Source organism: Triticum aestivum, chromosome 7B, assembly GCF_018294505.1.
Source record: "Triticum aestivum cultivar Chinese Spring chromosome 7B, IWGSC CS RefSeq v2.1, whole genome shotgun sequence".
Taxonomy (NCBI): domain Eukaryota; kingdom Viridiplantae; phylum Streptophyta; class Magnoliopsida; order Poales; family Poaceae; genus Triticum; species Triticum aestivum.
In genome coordinates this window covers 61,592,007-61,609,696 of record NC_057813.1, presented here as the reverse complement: position 1 = coordinate 61,609,696, position 17,690 = coordinate 61,592,007, and the positions used below count along the sequence as shown (strand labels likewise).

The 17,690-nt window shown below is 45.4% G+C and overlaps 1 protein-coding gene across 1 annotated transcript; it reads left to right on the top strand.

The window, feature by feature from the left end:
* The first annotated feature begins 15,720 nt into the window (after positions 1–15,720).
* Positions 15,721–17,310, top strand: LOC123159427 (NAC domain-containing protein 20). The gene is made up of 2 exons (XM_044577264.1): positions 15,721–16,321; positions 16,432–17,310. Exons 1-2 carry the CDS (start codon positions 15,824–15,826, stop codon positions 17,005–17,007), a joined length of 1,074 nt encoding a protein of 357 aa, XP_044433199.1. The 5' UTR covers positions 15,721–15,823; the 3' UTR covers positions 17,008–17,310.
* The last annotated feature ends 380 nt before the right edge of the window (positions 17,311–17,690 follow it).

Here is a 17,690-nt window from a genome sequence, read left to right as displayed (position 1 = left end):
TCTACCACTCCCACCTCCCCTAGAGACAAGTAGACTGCTCATCCACCACTGTACCACAGCCCATTCAGTGTCGGCCTTGTCCATGGCGCCGGATCTGCTTCGCCGGTACTCTCGTCAACCGCAACATGTCTGCAGCAGCTCATTCGTACTCCCCACCGGAGATGCTTCGTCCACACACCCCCCGTAGCAGCCCCACCGACGCCCCCGTCGACGACCTCTGATCCTCTTCACCGACACCTTCCTCAACCCTACCGGAGCCGCTTCGCCGACACCATCGTCAACCCTACCGGAGTAGCTTTGCCGACACCATCGTCAACCCTACCGGAGTAGCTTCGCCTACACCATTCTCATCACTACCAGGGCTGCTTTGCTAACTCACAAGTCCACGGCCTCAGATCCGCTTCCTCGCACCCTCATCCAACCTACCGGAGCAGCTTCTGATGCCCCGTCCACGGCCACAGATCCGCTTCGCCCACATCGTAGTCCACCCTGCCGGAGCTGCTCCACAAACACCCTACTCGACGGTTCTAGATCTCCTTACCGGACCCCGACAGCCAGTGCAACGTCATCACCCTTGACGTTTCTAACTTGATTCCCACCGTCTGGCAAGATGCCAAGCACCCGCCATGGCCTAGGTACTTGTCACCTTTAAAACCGTCCAGCATCACCTGCCCGATGTACTTCAAATATACTAACAAGTCGCTGTTACCTATTTTGCAGCTGGCAAAAACTACAAGGATGATGTTTCTTCTGGATCTAACAGCTTGGCCAACCAAGATCCTGGACTGAGGCATTTCCATGATCTTGTAAGTGCGTCTCTCTCTTGTATTGTTCTGTGCCTACCAGCGTGCTTTCCTAGGGTTTTCAACCAGTAATCCCTTTGTGCAGACAATGATTTCTACTACTGGCTGCTAAATTAGATATGTAGATGTCATACATGATACTACCTCGTACCTCCGTTCCTAAATATAAGTCTTTCGAGAGATTCCACTATAGGCTACATACGAAGCAAGATGAGTGAATCTATACTTGAAAATGCATCTATATACATCTACATGTGGTCCATACTGGAATCTCTACAAAGACATATATTTAGGAATAGAGGCAGTACATTACACAAAATCGTAGGTGGAATGTAGGAATTCCAGTGCACTACATTAGGCTCCCTTAGAGTGTCTACTAGTCCAGCACACAGAGTCATTGCTAGTTTATGCTACGCACACAATCATTAATTGGTAGTTTAAATATGTGCAAGGGATATTAAATGTATTATCATGTATAGATGTCTGAAATTAGCCGTGTCAACTTGCAGATAGGGTTACACAATGGAAAAGTACAAGATGTATGTGGCAATTTCATGGAACATCGCAAAAAAAGGAGAGGCGGCGGTGAGCCTATAAAGTGTGCTATGGTACGTCACTCCTCCATTGCAATCATCGTGACATGTTATTTGTATGTCGTTTCTATTGGCCAAGTTTCTTAGGGACAGTTATTACGAGTTATTCTAAGAAAATAAGCACATGTGAATATAAGCTCCATGTAATAAGCCAACCAATTCTTTTCATTGCCTTTTCAGCTTATCTTCGGTATGATCAGTGAAAAGTCTAGATTGCATTATATTTTTTCATTTTGCTGCCCATATGAAAATTAATTTCTCTTGCAAACATCACAAATTGAACCTAGTGCAGTAATTAGTATGATAGGAAAATAGACCATCACTATTTGCTCAAAATGCAAATACAAAGATACCATCTACTTGGCACAATCTACTTTGGTCAATATTTTCCATAGAGATCCCATTGCCTAATTTAAACAAAAAATGCATGACCCACATTTAAATGAAGAACAATTATTTATTGAAATTCGATGGTCCAAGAGGCTGGTTATTATCATATAGCAGCACCACCTGAAAGCATCATATAGCAGCAAAAGCAGCTCATAGCAACTCATCATACAGCAGCAGCAGCTCATAGCAACTCATCATACAGCAGCAGCAGCAGCTCATAGCAACTCATCATACAGCAGCAGCAGTAGCAGTAGCAGTGTGCAATTCATCATATACCAGCAGCAGCTCATAGCAATTCATCATATAGCAGCAGCAGCAGCTCATAGCAATTCATCATATAGCAGCAGCAGGAGCAGCTCATAGCAATTCATCATATAGCAGCAACAAGAGCAGCTCATAGCAATTCATCATATAGCATCAGCAGGAGCAGCTCATAGCAATTCATCATACATCAGCAGTAGGAGAAGCTTATAGCAACTCATCATATAGCAGCAGCAGCAGCTCATAGGAATTCATCATATTGCAGCAGCAGCTCATAGCAATTCATCATATAGCAGCAGCATGAGTAGCTCATAGCAATGCATCATATAGTAGTAGCAGAAGCAGCTCATAGCAGTTCATCGTATAGTGGATTAGAATGAAAATTTGGCAAAAAAATAGAGGAGATCCTCACCTTGTTGGATGAGCTCATCCTTCCACAACACCTCAAGGCCATGGCCTGGGAGGAGGGGAGGGGGAATAAGGTGCCTTCTGTCGAAGTGTGGCATCAGCCGTAGTTGTGCAGCGCCCACTGGAGTAGTGCGTTGGACGAACCACAGTGGAGAAGCTGCTGGAGACCATGAGAATGAGGGGCGGCGCCAGAGGGAGGAGCAGGCAGGGAGATTTGCCCCTACCCACTGACCATGTAGCCTAGCTGGACAAACCATCATCGATGACCAGGCTAGATGGGACTAGTGGCGACGGCTCGCTAGAGGAACCCTAGTGCTGCAGGCAGGGGATCGAGGTAGAGGGAAAGGGGAGAGGAGATGCAAGCGGGCAGGGCAATGAACGCTTGCGTGTTTGTTTTTACTTGAGGGTCAGGTGTGACGCGGGCGTCAGCAGTTGCATTTTGAGTGTAATATAGGCAAACAACAGATTCATTTCACTATTCCCCTTCCCTTCAATTTTTAGTGAGGTTCTACCTGAAACACCCCCTCAAAAGCGAAATAAGTTAAGCCCAAGCCCATAACTCAAAAATGACTTCTTTACATCTTTTATGGCTTATTTTGACAATAAGCCCTGAAAAGGCGGAATCGAACTGGCCCTTAACCTGCAATTCAATTGTCTGTGCGATGATGAATCACTCCTGCCTGTTATAGTGTGCATTTAGGAGTCATCATACATGGCATAACCTAATACATGTGCATTCCATTGTACTAGAATATGCAATGTTTATGTTAGTTCATGCGTTGCACATGATGTTTAAATGCCCCTTGAATCTGGTCAGTCAAGTGATGGTCTTTAAGCCTCCTTCTTTGCTTCTTTTCTTGATATGTAAGATTTGCTCACACATCTGTTCAATTGCTTGTTTGCATCAGCCAGCCATACTAGGACTGTTTGCTTTGATTACTTGTTGTTCTTGATCTAACACTCTAACAGAGCTTGTCAACGATTTAAACACTAAGGGCTGTTGTAGTGGGGCCTTGTCTAACTCATAGGTGACATAAAGGTTTGGCTGTACACTAAAGTAGGCTCTCCAAGAGTACCTGGAGATCCAGTTCGAAGGTATGCCTAGTTTTGACATAGTGCAGACATAGTAAATGCTCATTTCATTGTGTGCAAGTGCAAGAGATGCGGCATGTTTCATTATGTGGTGTTGTTATGTTATAATCTCATCCTTTTGTGTTCACAGACTGGAAAGTATGCATATTTATCTTCCAAGGAGACGAGTAACTAGTTTGTGTCACCTTGCAGAGGGGGTACAATGAAGATAAGGGGATTTCCAAGTACAAGATGTTAGGAAGGAGCCTTGCAAGAGAATTAGGAGCTGCGCTGAGCCTCTTCAACCAGTTAAGGTAAGTCACTGTATCCAACTCAACAGTTCATCCCTCTCTGGGGGATCTCACATCTAGGGGGAGCTTTACTCTAAGAATTGAGCTAAAGAAACTCTAATGATATGAACACATCAATGCATTATGTAAAAAAGGCAACCCCACTTGAGCTTAAACGATGAGTATGACCTATGATCAAATGTTCTCATTTGACACCTAAGTCAATATACTCATATATAGATGACCTAGTCATCGCCAATTGCTTGATAGATGCTAGAATTGGTTGTGCATGCTTTGTCACATATTTTATCTGCCATTTTATTGTGTGAGCATGTCGTTTGCATATTTTACTCATTCGAGGACATCCACTTGTAGTTTTGCTTGTTTGGCTTCTTTTCCTTTTGCCAAGTGGATGGACAAGAATGCCTAAGAACCCTCTCTAGCTACCTATGCTATTCTTGTCTCAAACTCTATTCATGCTACATCACAAAGTTTGATCAAGTCAGATTCGATCCACTCTGTGTGAGTAGCACTCGGAGTCCCCGATTCGTCATAGACTTGAACTTCCACAACGTCTTTGTGCATTTTGGTCTGACCGATTCATCCTTTCGGTCATACCGAGATCACTAAGTCGATCTAGGTTTTCAATCTCGGTGCAACCGATTTGAACTTTTTGATCACACCGAGTTGCAGTAACTGCTTGAAGTTATGCATCTCGGTGCCACCGAGTCATTCCACTCGGTCACACCGACAGGGTCAGGCTATATATACCCCCGGGCCAAAATTTGGAAATTTCTCCGAATCACTTCGCCCGCGCTCAGCCTGCTCTGCCTCCCTGGGTCTCCGGATCGTCCTCCTTGTCGCCAGCCGCCTCCCGCCGCTGGTCTCCGCCACCGTCAACGGAAATCTTCTCCGCTGTTGTCGCCGTAGCAAGTCCTTCGCCGAACTTAGGGTATGGACTTGATCCTTGTGCTATCTCAATCCGATTCCTAGCACATTGTTTTTGCCATGTATCTTGCCACAAATGAGATCGTCCTATCCAACGAAATAGGTTAGTTTCGATTAAGAATTTAGGGTTAGGTTTTCGCAGAAGTCATCTCGGACCGATCGAGTTGTAGAAATCGGTTCCACCGATTTGGCTTAGGCCATTGCACATGTGATTCTTGGTTTGACCGAGAATTGCAAATTGCTGTGACCGAGTTCAGGACTTTGTGAAACCCTAGCAGTCTCGGTGCCACCGAACTGTGACTAGGTCTGGCCGAGTTCACTGGTTTAGGTTCCAAAAGGTGCTTCGGTCTCACCGAGTTTGCAAACCGGTAGATCCGAAATGCTTTCTATGGAAAACTAAAACTAAGTTTTTAATTCATTATTTTGCAAAAATATCCGTGCTTTGTCATGCTCATCCCCTCTATCTCATCTATATCTATTCACAGGGTCTGCTATCAGTATTTGCATGATGTCTGATCAGAGTGACAGCCAAAACAGAGAAGAAGAACAAGTTCACTTGAGTGAGGGCACTAGTCCCTCCAGTTCCTCAGATGAGGGCAGCAGGAGCACTCCCAGCAACTTGCCTAAAGCTGCCACCAGGGCCAGAAAGAAAAGAACCTCAGATTCTGACGATGAAGATTATGTGGCAGAAGAGGATGAAGCCACCTCCAAGAAGGTGCTGAAGAAAGAATATGGCACAGCTGCTGCCACCAAGCCTGGCTTGAACAGGAAACTCCCAGCCAAGAGGACTCCTATGCTTAAGGTTAGAGGATCAACTCGAGAGTCTGTGAGATCTGAACCCAAAGAGCCAGAAGTGGCTGAAAAGAAAAGGAAAGAAAGAGCTAAGAAAACTATGGCCAGAGTAGTTGGAAAACCCTCTATGATGGAAGAAGAGGAAGAGGTTGCTGCACCATCACCTAAAGCTCAGAAGCTTATGGGAGATGCGATTAGATCAGGGGCTGCTCCATCTAAGCCCAAAGATGCTCCCAAAGCTACTCCCAAGCCCAAGACTGCACCCAAGAGGAACACTAGGAGCATACCAGCTGCAGAGAAGAACAAGGCCCCAGTGCCTGAAGATGCTGAAGAAGAAGAAGAAGATGATGAGTCACATGTCTTGAGGAAGTTGAAGCCCCAATTTCTAGATCACAATGATGCTCACCCAGTAGCTGAGGATATGAAGCTCAGGAAGGATGCAGGTCCCATACAATGGAGATTGACATATCCCTATGCTGTCAGGAGAAGGACTGTTGTGGACTACAGGTTCCATACAAAGTAACAACAGGACTTGTATGAGACAGTGCTACTTGATAAGAAGACAATTGTCTGTGATATGAGATGGGTAGACTAGGAGTACATCAGGAAGAATGAAGAACACTATCCTGGAGTCTTTGATAGCTTCAAGTCTTGTGGGGTAGATGACTTTGTTGGGGTAGAAGCTCACAAAGTGGAATGATGAGCTTATTATGCAGTTCTACTCCACAGCTCACTTCTACCCAGATGGAAGGATTGTCTGGATGTCTGAAGGTACTAGGTACCAATCAACAGTTGAAGAGTGGGCAGAGTTGATCAATGCTCCTAAGGAAAATGAAGATGACTTGGATGTCTATGCCAAGAAGAAGAAGGATCACAACTCCATGGCACATACGTATAGAGAGATCCCAGATCCTGCAGTTGAGACTCACAAATTTGGATCAGTACATTACCTTCTGTCAGGTTTGCCAACAATCATCTGGATCCTTAGGCACACTCTTTTGCCAAAGTTAGGTGATCACAAGATGATCAGAGGCCATGCAATTAATGTGCTTCACATATTCGGTGAGCCTCAGAAGTTCAAGGTCATGAGCTTAATTGTTGAGACTATCAAGAGGACTACTGGTGACCAGAAGAGAAGTTGTGGGTATGCCCCACAAATTCAGGAGCTCATCAACTCCAAGATGGGCACAGGCACATATCTCTTGGACAAGGAGCATATGCCCATCTACCCAGACTTTGAGGACAACACAGTAGTTATGGGTGAAAATGAACCACCTTCTATGCAAGCACAAATAAAGAAGGAGAAGGCAAGGACTGAAAAGGCTGCAAAGATGCCAACTGCTGAAGAGGCATCTCAGTACTTCTTGAAGAGCAAGAAAGATCAGCTTGGCTACTTGATTGCCTCCACTCTGAGGATTGAGAAGGGTTTGGCCACCCTGACACAAAACCAGGAGAGCTTGGAGAGGATCATGGAGCAGAAGTTCTATGACTTAGATGTGAAGGTCACTGAGATCCAATCAGTTGTTGAGCAACTTCAGGATGACATGGAGGAGAGGAAGGGCAAGTCTACCACAGATTCATTTGCTAGAGTGCCTAGAGGCCAGAGATCTGCTGCAGTGCCAGTGACAGATACCAGAACAACTTCATCAGCACCAGCAACAGCTTCAGACCCACCAGCTCCAGAAGCCACTCCACCAGCTCCATCAACCTCAACTGATGCCTTCGTCCTTGGAGTCATTTCTACACCACCACATCAAGACCAAGCCTGAGAGTCGATATAGCACTATGCATTTTTATGAACTTTTTGGTAACTTGTTGCCAAAGGGGGAGAAAATGTATAGATCGTAGGCTTCGAGAGAGAGTGTTGCTTTTGTTCTCTCTTGTTTTGGTGGTTGAACTTTATTTATTTGCTTGTTTAAGATACATTCTGCGTTTGTGTGATACTTGGATGATCATGTGTTTGATCATATACAGTGCTACCTTAATGCTTGTTGGATGACATTATCCTTTTATCTCTATATGATCATTCACTTTGCTTGGTGATGAGTGCATGTATTTAATTATTATCATTTTGAGCGCTCCACCAATATGTATGTGACATGGAAGAGTGACCCATGATCCTAATTCATTGTGCATTTGTAGTCCAAAGCAAATCTTATACTATGCACAAATTTAGGGGGAGCTCTTGTTTTTCACATACTTCTCAAAGCGACAATGTTTTCAATCTTATTATCAATTGTCGAAGCTTTGATCTATATGTAGTCATCAATTACCAAAAAGGGGGAGATTGAAAGTGAAACTATCCCTAGGTGGTTTTGGTAATTCCTAACAATATATAGCTCATTGAGCTAATACTATTCCAAGATAATATTTTAGGAAAGCTCAATGACTGGCATGGCATGGATGAGAAGAGTGGACCCCTCAAAATGCTAAGGACAAAAGGATTGTCTCAAGCTCAAAGCACACGACTCTACATTTTATATTTTAGTGATCCAAGATCACATTGAGTCTATAGGAAAAGACAATACTATCAAGGAGGGATGAGGTGTTGCTTAATGAGGTTCTTGCTTCAAAGTGCTTAGTGATATGCTCAAAAGCCCTCAACTACTTTCTCACATCCACATATGACCTAAACCAAAAGTCAATCTCGGCCCCACCGATTCTTTCTATCCGGCGCCACCGAGTTCAGATGGCATGGCCACTGCCACAAACCCTAGGCAAATCGGTCTCACCGATAGGGATCTCGGTCTCACCGAGATGGGATTGTAATCTCTCTGTTTCCCTTCGTAACGTTTCGGTCCCACCGAGATGAGCGATCGGTCCCACCTAGATTGCAATGTAAACTCTTTGTTTCCCCTTCGTAACGTTTTGGTCCCACCGAGATGAGCGAATTAGTCCCACCGAGTTTATCTGACCAACTCTCTGGTTAGCTTATTACCAAAATCGGTCTCACCGAGTTTGTGTAATTGGTCTCACCGAGATTATGTTATGCCCTAACCCTAACCATATAGGTCCTACCGAGTTGCATGTCGGTCCCACCAAAAATCCTAACGGTCACTAGATTTACTGAATCGGTCTGACCGAGTTTCTCAATTCGGTCCCACCGAGATTGGTAAGTTGTGTATAATGGTTAGAACTTTTGTGGAGGCTATATATACCCCTCCACCTCCTCTTCACTCGTGGAGAGAGTCATCAGAACAAACCTACACTCCCAACTTACATTTTTTGAGAGAGAACCACCTACACTTGTGTTGAGGTCAAGATATTCCAATCCTACCATATGAATCTTGATCTCTAGCCTTCCCCAAGTTTCTTTCCACTCAAACCTTCTTTCCACCAAATCCAAATCCTGTGAGAGAGAGTTGAGTGTTGGGGAGACTATCATTTGAAGCACAAGAGCAAGGAGTTCATCATCAACACACCATTTGTTACTTCTTGGAGAGTGGTGTCTCCTAGATTGCCTAGGTGTCACTTGGGAGCCTCTGACAAGATTGTGGAGTTGAACCAAGGAGTTTGTACGGGCAACGAGATCGCCTACTTCGTGAAGATCTACCGCTAGTGAGGCAAGTCCTTCATGGGCGACGGCCATGGTGGGATAGACAAGGTTGCTTCTTCATGGACCCTTCTTGGTTGGAGCCCTCCGTGGACTCGCGCATCCATTACCCTTCGTGGGTTGAAGTCTCCATCAACGTGGATGTACGATAGCACCACCTATCGGAACCACAACAAAAACATCCGTGTCTCCTATTGCGTTTGCACTCTCCAAACCCTTTCCTTTACATTCTTGCAAGTTGCATGCTTTACTTTCCGCTGCTCATATACTCTTTGCATGCTTGCTTGAATTGTTTTAAGATTGCTTGACTTGTCTATCTTTGTTAAAATCTGTCAAGAATTAAAATTGGGAAAAGGATAAGCTTTTATTTGGTCAAGTAGTCTAATCACCCCCCCCCCTCTAGACATACTTTCGATCCTACAGTAACCATGAAGGAATTAGAGATTTTGCATACTGAAATTTGTGCTATCTGAATCCGGCCAATCCAATTTTCTGAAGAGATTATAGGTCAAATGGTAAGTTCTGTTGATGCGTGTCCATCATGTATGAGCTTTATTTGTCCAGTGTATGTAATTTGCTGTTTGTGTACGCTTTATTCTCACTGGTGCCAAACTATAATGCCCAGTGGGTATATTCGGCTATAATTTCTTTATTGTATAGTGTAGGATTATTGTACGTTTCTATGCCGTCTTTTTATTGTATAGTGTATGTTTTTAGAGGCAATAGTATAGAGTAGGATATTTCTTGAATATGCCATATCGCTGAAACGGTGGCCAACACGCCCAAACATTTCCTTGACACCATACAAACTAACAAATTGGTGTACTCAAAGCGGGCCTTAATTGGTCTGGTCAAAATAATATTAAGTGGATCCCAAATGATGTGGCCCACTGTAACAACGGCTCTTGGCAGGCCGTCAACAGGCCTAAAGCTCGATAGGGTCATATAAATGGAAATGGCCCACATGCCTTTAGTAGGCCGAAATAAATGTCAACTGTGTCTCGTCCCTTTTACTTTACGGGTCAGTAAGAGGCCGAAAGTGTTATGGGCTAGAGGAGGCCCAATTTGCAAACTAGGCTTTTAACAGGCCGAAAGTCGTGTTGGGCTAAAATGATGCCCCGTGGAACGTGGGCCCCTAATGGACATTTGCCCTGCGGAACGTGGGCCCCTAATGGACCTAAAGTCAAAGGCCCAACTATTGTGCGGGCCGTTAATAGGCCGAGGGACAAAATGGGCTAAGAGTTGGCCCGTTTACCGAATGGGACGAGGACAGGCCTAAAGTCACAGTGGGCTAGAATTGGCCCAACTGCGGAATGGGCCGAGAAACGGCCGAAAGACGTTCTAGGTTGAAAGAAGCTCGGACCGCAATTGGGCCCAAAGACCTAGCGGGCCGCTAACGGGCTTAAACTAACGACAGGCTGGAAATTGTAGAATCTAGAATGGGCCTTTGATGGGTCGATTCTATGTAACTTGTATGGGCCGTACTTGTAAATGGGCCTGACTCAAGTAGGCCGCTAATGGGCCGGCCCACTTATTTTGACAGGCCCGGCCTTTTCACCGGAATGGGCCTCTCTTGGGCCGTGCCACGCGTCAACGTATCATAGGTGGCTCCTATCCAATGAGTGGATGACATGTGTCCCAACTGTGAGGCAACACGTGTTTCCTCCGGCCAATGAGAATTTTACACGTGGAAAATCCCCATTGGTCGTGGCTATTAGCGGGTTATCGGATCCAAAACCGGACCCGATAGCTTAACGGTGTTCTGTTACGGTGGATGCCACGTGTCGGTCACCCTTGACGAAAGCACTTCTATGACGCGCGATTTATCGTCATGGAAGTGGACACTTCCGTGATGATAATTTTGGTAATGTCATGGAACACTTCAAAGACAGCACAAGTATGACTATCTTGATTCTGTCATAAAATCTCATGGATGTACATGCATGACAGAAAACGTGACCTACTGTGACAAACACCTATCATCACAGAAGTGTATTTTTTTGGTAGCGATAGAATCGAACGCCTACTCTTTATCTATGCCATCTGTAAGAATATCTAAACTACAGTCTTCTTGCGAATATTCCGCAGCTATCATCACTTAGTCATATACCAAGTTCATGGGAATCTCTTTTCCATCCGGTCCCTGAGGTTCAACTCGGGCCATATGATACGGATCAAGTCCGGTGTAGCGCGTTTTCACCATTGCCCATGCCTCTCGGGCACCTTCCCGGCATGTGACGCCTTCCATAGCTCGAAACGGCACCGAGCACCTTTGAACAGGTTCCCCAGTCCCCTCCATACTTTCTGGAGGGGCATCGGATGGCCATAAGGCTTTGACCATACTCTTCATGGCTTTCTGGGCTCTCTCGTGCACTATAGACAACTCTTTTAGAACGTCGCCTTGGAATCCTGAAACTTGTTCTTTGGGACGCCCGGTTAACAAGCCTGCAAGAACAACATTATAAGACTTCACATTTTTGGATTATAAGATTCCCCTGGATAGTTCAAAAGGTCATACCGAATATGCTGCCTTTCAACTTTTTGTTCTCTTTTTGTGTGGCCGATAATTGAGCCCATAAGCTCTTTATCTCTTCGGCTTGCTCATCCCTTTCCTCCTCAGGTTTGTTCTTTTGGTCACTGGTAATCGTCACTTTCTTCATTTCCTCTAACTCTGAGGTGGTGGCATGTAGCTTTGTCCAGTTTGCTTCAAGCTCCTGGGACAGCGCATTGTTCTTCTCTTTGAGAACCTGCGGCGATAACGTCCTTAAATGGGTTGGTCTAAACTGCTTCAAGTCTCGGGGGCTACTGGTATATATCTATTAAATTTACACAAACTGTTACCTGCATATCTTTTGAAAACAGGTGAGAAACTCCAGTAAGTCCATCCTAGGAAGCTCGGATGTACATCCACGGTGCTGAGGGGCGGTAAATTCCTGCTCAGTGAAAGATGGAGCGTGCACAGTCTCTTTCAGTCACCGATGATTCATCGTGCTCTCCACTTAGGAATTTGTGATGAATACGTCATCCGAATCCTCCTGAGGTGGATGAGTCGGTGCCTCATCCGAATTGGCTCTCATCCTAGTCATTGAACCCGGTGCCAGATTGGCTGATGCTCGGCTACCTGGGATTTTGGACACGGCACGCCGTGCGCTCCTCCTGGAGTAAGAGGGGGGAGAGAAATATGACAATCTGGTCTTATGCTTAGGCAAATATTGAAGATTATACCTCTTTGATGATAGAGGGGGTTCGACGGTGCTACTGGTTTCCTTTCGTTTTGAAGGCTCACCCTGCATAGATGTTGCCTTTCTAGGGGCTGCCCTCGATTGGGTACGGCTCGCCGAGCACCGATCCTACAAAGCACGGTTCAGTGTGATGGGTGGGATGCAAGTGGGGGCTTCTCTTTATGGAGATGATTTCCGAGCACTTACCTTGACAAAAGGGAGAAGGTCGGGGTAGTCGGCCATAATAGCCACTTCCGAGCTGTCAAGGCTCACCTGATAAAAGACTCCATCATCAAACTCTATAAATGTATCTGGATCCTCGCGGAAACTGGGGTCTTCGTTGCGAGCATGGTCCTCTGGTTGAGGGGAGGGGCAATGAACATTTTCGACTACCTTCCTCCATGTCTGCTTTAAAGACAACCAGAATAACTTGATTAGTACATCTCGATAACGAGGTAGAATAATGCTAGTAATGAACAACTTACCCATTCAATGGGGCTGTGCATGGAAAAACCTTCCCGACAATTTAAGCGGATGAATTCTTCTTTTTCCCCTTATAAAGATCTGTTAGAATGGCGGCCAGAGCGGCTGGGGTGTCCGGGCCCTCGCGCTTATAGCGAGATGAGTCGTCCTCCCCATTGTAACACCATAAAGGGGTCACCCTGGACTGAAGGGGCTGGATGCATCGCTTTATCGCGATAGCCATGACTTCGATTATCGAGAGTCCAGAGTGAGCAAGTAATCTGACCTTGCTAACTAGCCTCATTACATCCGCACTATCTTCTTGCTTAGGGCTATGGGGGCACCAGTTGAGTAGCTTCTTCAAAGGAGCGCTGGAGAATTTGGGAAGTCCATGCCGAACTGGGTCTGAAAGGGGAACATCCTCAATATAAAACCATTCCGAAGACCATTCTCCGGACCCCTTCTTAGGAGTTCCGATAGGGTAACCTGATCCAGCTATGCGCCAAACTTCGGCGCCGCCCACTTCAAATATAGAACCACCTTGATGGTGGGGGACGAAGCAAAAGAACTTCTTCCATAGTTCAAAATGAGCCTCGCAGCCTAAGAACAACTCGCAGAGAGCGACAAAACCCAGAATGTGCAGGATAGAACCTGGTGTGAGGTTGTGCAGCTGGATCCCATAGAATTCCAATAGACCCCTGAGGAAGGGATGGATCAGGAATCCTAAGCCCCTCAGAAGAAACAAGATGAAGCACACCCTCTCCTCCCTATTGGGGTTGAGGAAATTCTCTACTAGCGCATCAATGCCAATCGAGGCCAATCCCGCCCACAGGGAGACTAGATCTGCGGGAGGAAGACATCCCTGCGTATGAAGATGACTCGGCTAAAGGTGAGGCACTGAGCAGCTTCGCCAATCACCCTCTTGATGGCCATGGGGGCGCGAGGAGGAGTTGGGGGCGCTTGTCATGTTTTGGAGTTTTTTTTGTAGTTTTGCTCCGATGCTCTTTGCGCGGTGTGGGATGGCATTTGGGGATCTAACCTCGTTATATAGATGCCCCCCGTACGTGGTAAGGGGCCTATTTGTAAAAAATAATGGACCGTTCGCATTCGTCCAACACGTGGAAATCAAGGCGATGATAGGAAGGAATCATAAAGGCAGAACATGGAGGCCAAAGCCGGACTATCGTCAATCCGTAGTATGTTGAAGAACCCGCCTTGCAAAGCCGAAGACATAAGTTGGATACTATGTCCTCATTGAAGGCAAGTTCGGGGGCTACTGACGGAGTCTTGGATTCGGGGGTCCTCAGGTGTCCAGCCTATTCGATACGGTCCAGACTGATGGGCCATGAAGATAAAGCAGAAGACCGTCCCCCATGTCCGGGTAGGACTCCTATATGCGTGGACGGCGATTGGTGTTTGGATGTGCTATTTCCTTTCCCTACAAACCAACTCTGTACAACCCTAGGCCCCTCCGGTGTGTATATAAACCGGAGGGTTTAGTCCGTAGAGGCCATCAGAATAATCATAGGCTAAACAGCTAGGGGTTTAGCCATTACGATTTCGAGGTAGATCAACTCTTGTAACCCCCATACTCATCGAATACAATCAAGCAGAACGTAGGGTTTTACCTCCTTTAAGAGGGCCCAAACCTGGGTAAACATTGTGTCCCATTGTCCCTTGTTACCATCGATCCTTAGACGCACAGCTTGCACCCCCCCCCCTACCCGAGATCTGCCGGTTTTGACACCGACACCCGGTGCCAAAATATACACCATATATGGTTGGATACCAAGCAATAATATGCGTAGAATTAACACACAATAATATTATAAAACGTCGAGCAGTAAAAATGTGAGCGACCCGCATCACCCGCTCAGTCAGAGCCAATTGCCAACCGCTTGCCACTGCGCTAGATTGCTACTACGACCTGTAGGTTGGTGTATATTCAAAGGACATTTCCGTATCTTAATTTTGTCTAGTTACCTTTCTCTAAATTGTATGCCCGGGATTTCTAAATTCAAAGTTATTATAATTATTTAGTTTTGCCTAATTCTTGTTCTCTAAAATGTAGGGCTTACGTTCAAGGGCATTACAACTAAGAAACAAATTGCTTTGATTTTTCACTTTTCTTGATTGATTCACTTCTAGTTGGATCATTGTTGTCCGCACACAATGATAGTAATACCCAATGTCTGTTAAGTTTAACTTCATACACGTATAGTTTAATCAATATGTTCTATTTTGTTGTTTCTATTTTTGCATCTACAAACAGAAATAATGCAACTCGCTGCACACTTGTGCTCATATAACAACCGACAAATTTTAGGGGAATTTATGGGAACGATTCTTAAAAATACGAAGACCTCAGATAATGTTGGCCCATTATATTAAACACATGATTATCCATCAACTAGTCTTTTATGCTTGTTCATTTTGGTAAGAAATTTTACTGCTCGGCCTTTTATATTATTCTAGCATGTTAATTCTATGCATATTATTGCTTGGTATCCATCCGTATATGGTGTATATGTGAGCAACGGGTCATTTTTATTCTGGGTCCGCCCCTAAAGCCAAGCAACAACAACAGAAGCACACACTTTCCATGGAGATGAGACGAGCAGAGCATGAGGAATGCATATGCATACATTAACAAGAATGAGAACAAAAACAAAGGTGTTCAATTTGGCATGACATGGCTTGGAGAGGTTCGAGAAACCTAGCACTTGTCACCACCTAGGCATGGCCCCATAGCAAGATAAACAACACACAGTTGTAAAGGCGAGGGAGCTATCTCTATCTATCTATCTAAACATCCATCCATCCACTTTTCAGTAGGGACAAATTAAACAAAGCACATAAAACGTCAAGGCTTCTCTAGCAAGTGACTTGCGAGCACAAGCATTCACTCTATTTAAGCATCTGCTCTCATATCTCTAGATATCATTGAATTCCTTTTGTAGTTACACAAATCTCCATCGTTGCCCCCAGTATTTGCGCCACCCTAGAACCAATTTCCCAGAGAGCCTCCGCCATGGCAGACCACCTTCAAGTTCAGCGGCAACAACTAAAGTTCCCTCAGGGGTTCAGGTTTCACCCGACGGATGTGGAGATCATCACCTCCTACCTAGTCCCTAAAGTGTTGAACAAAGCATTCGACCCCATAGCGATCGGGGAGGTGGACCTGAACAAATGTGAGCCGTGGGAACTCCCCGAGAAGGCGAAAATGGGGGAGAAGGAGTGGTACTTCTTCTCCCAAAAGGACCGCAAGTACCCCACCGGTATACGGACTAACCGAGCCACGACTTCCGGCTACTGGAAGGCCACTGGAAAGGACAAGGAGATCTTCCACCATGTGACTACAAGTCTCATCGGCATGAAGAAGACGTTGGTCTTCTACAAGGGTAGGGCGCCAAGGGGGGAGAAGACCAACTGGGTCATGCATGAGTATAGGCTCGAGTGTGGAAAACAAGGAACACCTGGTCTACCCACCGACATCACCACCGCCACAGCCATTAATGCATCTTCCAAGGTATTTAAACACATACTAGTAGTACTCATGATTCATGAACACGTTCGTACGTAATAGCTAGCTACTGGACATAGTTGATTTGCACTGATTTAGTTTATGTATGTTGGTAGGAGGAGTATGTGGTTTGCAGGATATTCCATAAGAGCACTGGACTCAAGAAGGTAGTTGTGTCGTCGTACGCCATTCCCATGTCAATGCCCATGGGAGCAGAGGAGCAACATGCCTTCCATGAATCCGGTACATTACCTCCTTTCATGGGCTATGGTGCATCATCATCCCTGGTGCCCCCATCGTCCGTACCTACATCTTCTTCATACCAGCTGCATGACGTTGGGGCCAGATCGTCAATGATGGGTAGTGCGGTGCTCCCGATGATGAACGACCACTATTTCAGGAATCACCACTACCAGAATATGGCTACCCCACCACGACCGTTGGTGTCGTTCTACCACCATGACCACCACCACCAGCAACAACAACAACAACAACACATGATTCAAATGCCGATGCAGATGCAGATAGGTGCAGATGAGGGCCTTATGATCGGGGTCGAGCCTGGGAGCGGGCCGTCATCCATAGTGTCGCAGGAGGACACTTTGGCCAGGTTCAGCAGCAACGACGTTGCAACAACTGCTGATGAGATCTCGTCAGTGAACATGGGTACGGATGACATATGGAAGTACTGATAAACAGATGATCCAAGCACTAATATATATACCATCAGAAGATCGATCGATACATACCACCACCTATATATATTGGTTTGCACCGCATTTTATTTTTGTGCGTGAGAAGAGAGCTTGTATGCATTGATTGGCTTGGCTTTGCCTCTTTCTTGTGCTAGTACTGTGTGTATGTGTACTGGCTTGTATATGCCACCCACCGGTGTATACCTAGCTACATTTGCATGTGTTCCAAACTACCTGGCAGTGTGTACATCATGCCTGTATTAAACCTATGTGCAATAAACTACTTTATTTAATTTTGAATATTTGAGTAAATGTATTATCGTGAATCGACTAAATGTACTACACTAGTCGTTTCAGTACAGTACTAGCGATGGGTCGGTTGAGTTGCGCACGCCCTATGCGTTTGAGCGACGACTTGTCTCAACCGCAAACGGTATGTCTTGCCTACTACGAGACGAGCTTCCATTACGCCTTTAGCTCTGCAGCTAACGAGCCAGCCCAACGTAACTGTTCTGAAGAGCTTTTAGGAAACCTATATGGACCGGTTTGGACCAATTTTAGAAGCTCACGTGCGTTTATTTTCTTCTTTGTTTCTGCATGTATTTATCAGTTTTTTTCTTTCGTGTTTTTATTATTCTTTTTTCAATACAGCCGGTTTTTTTAATACAGCTTTTACATTT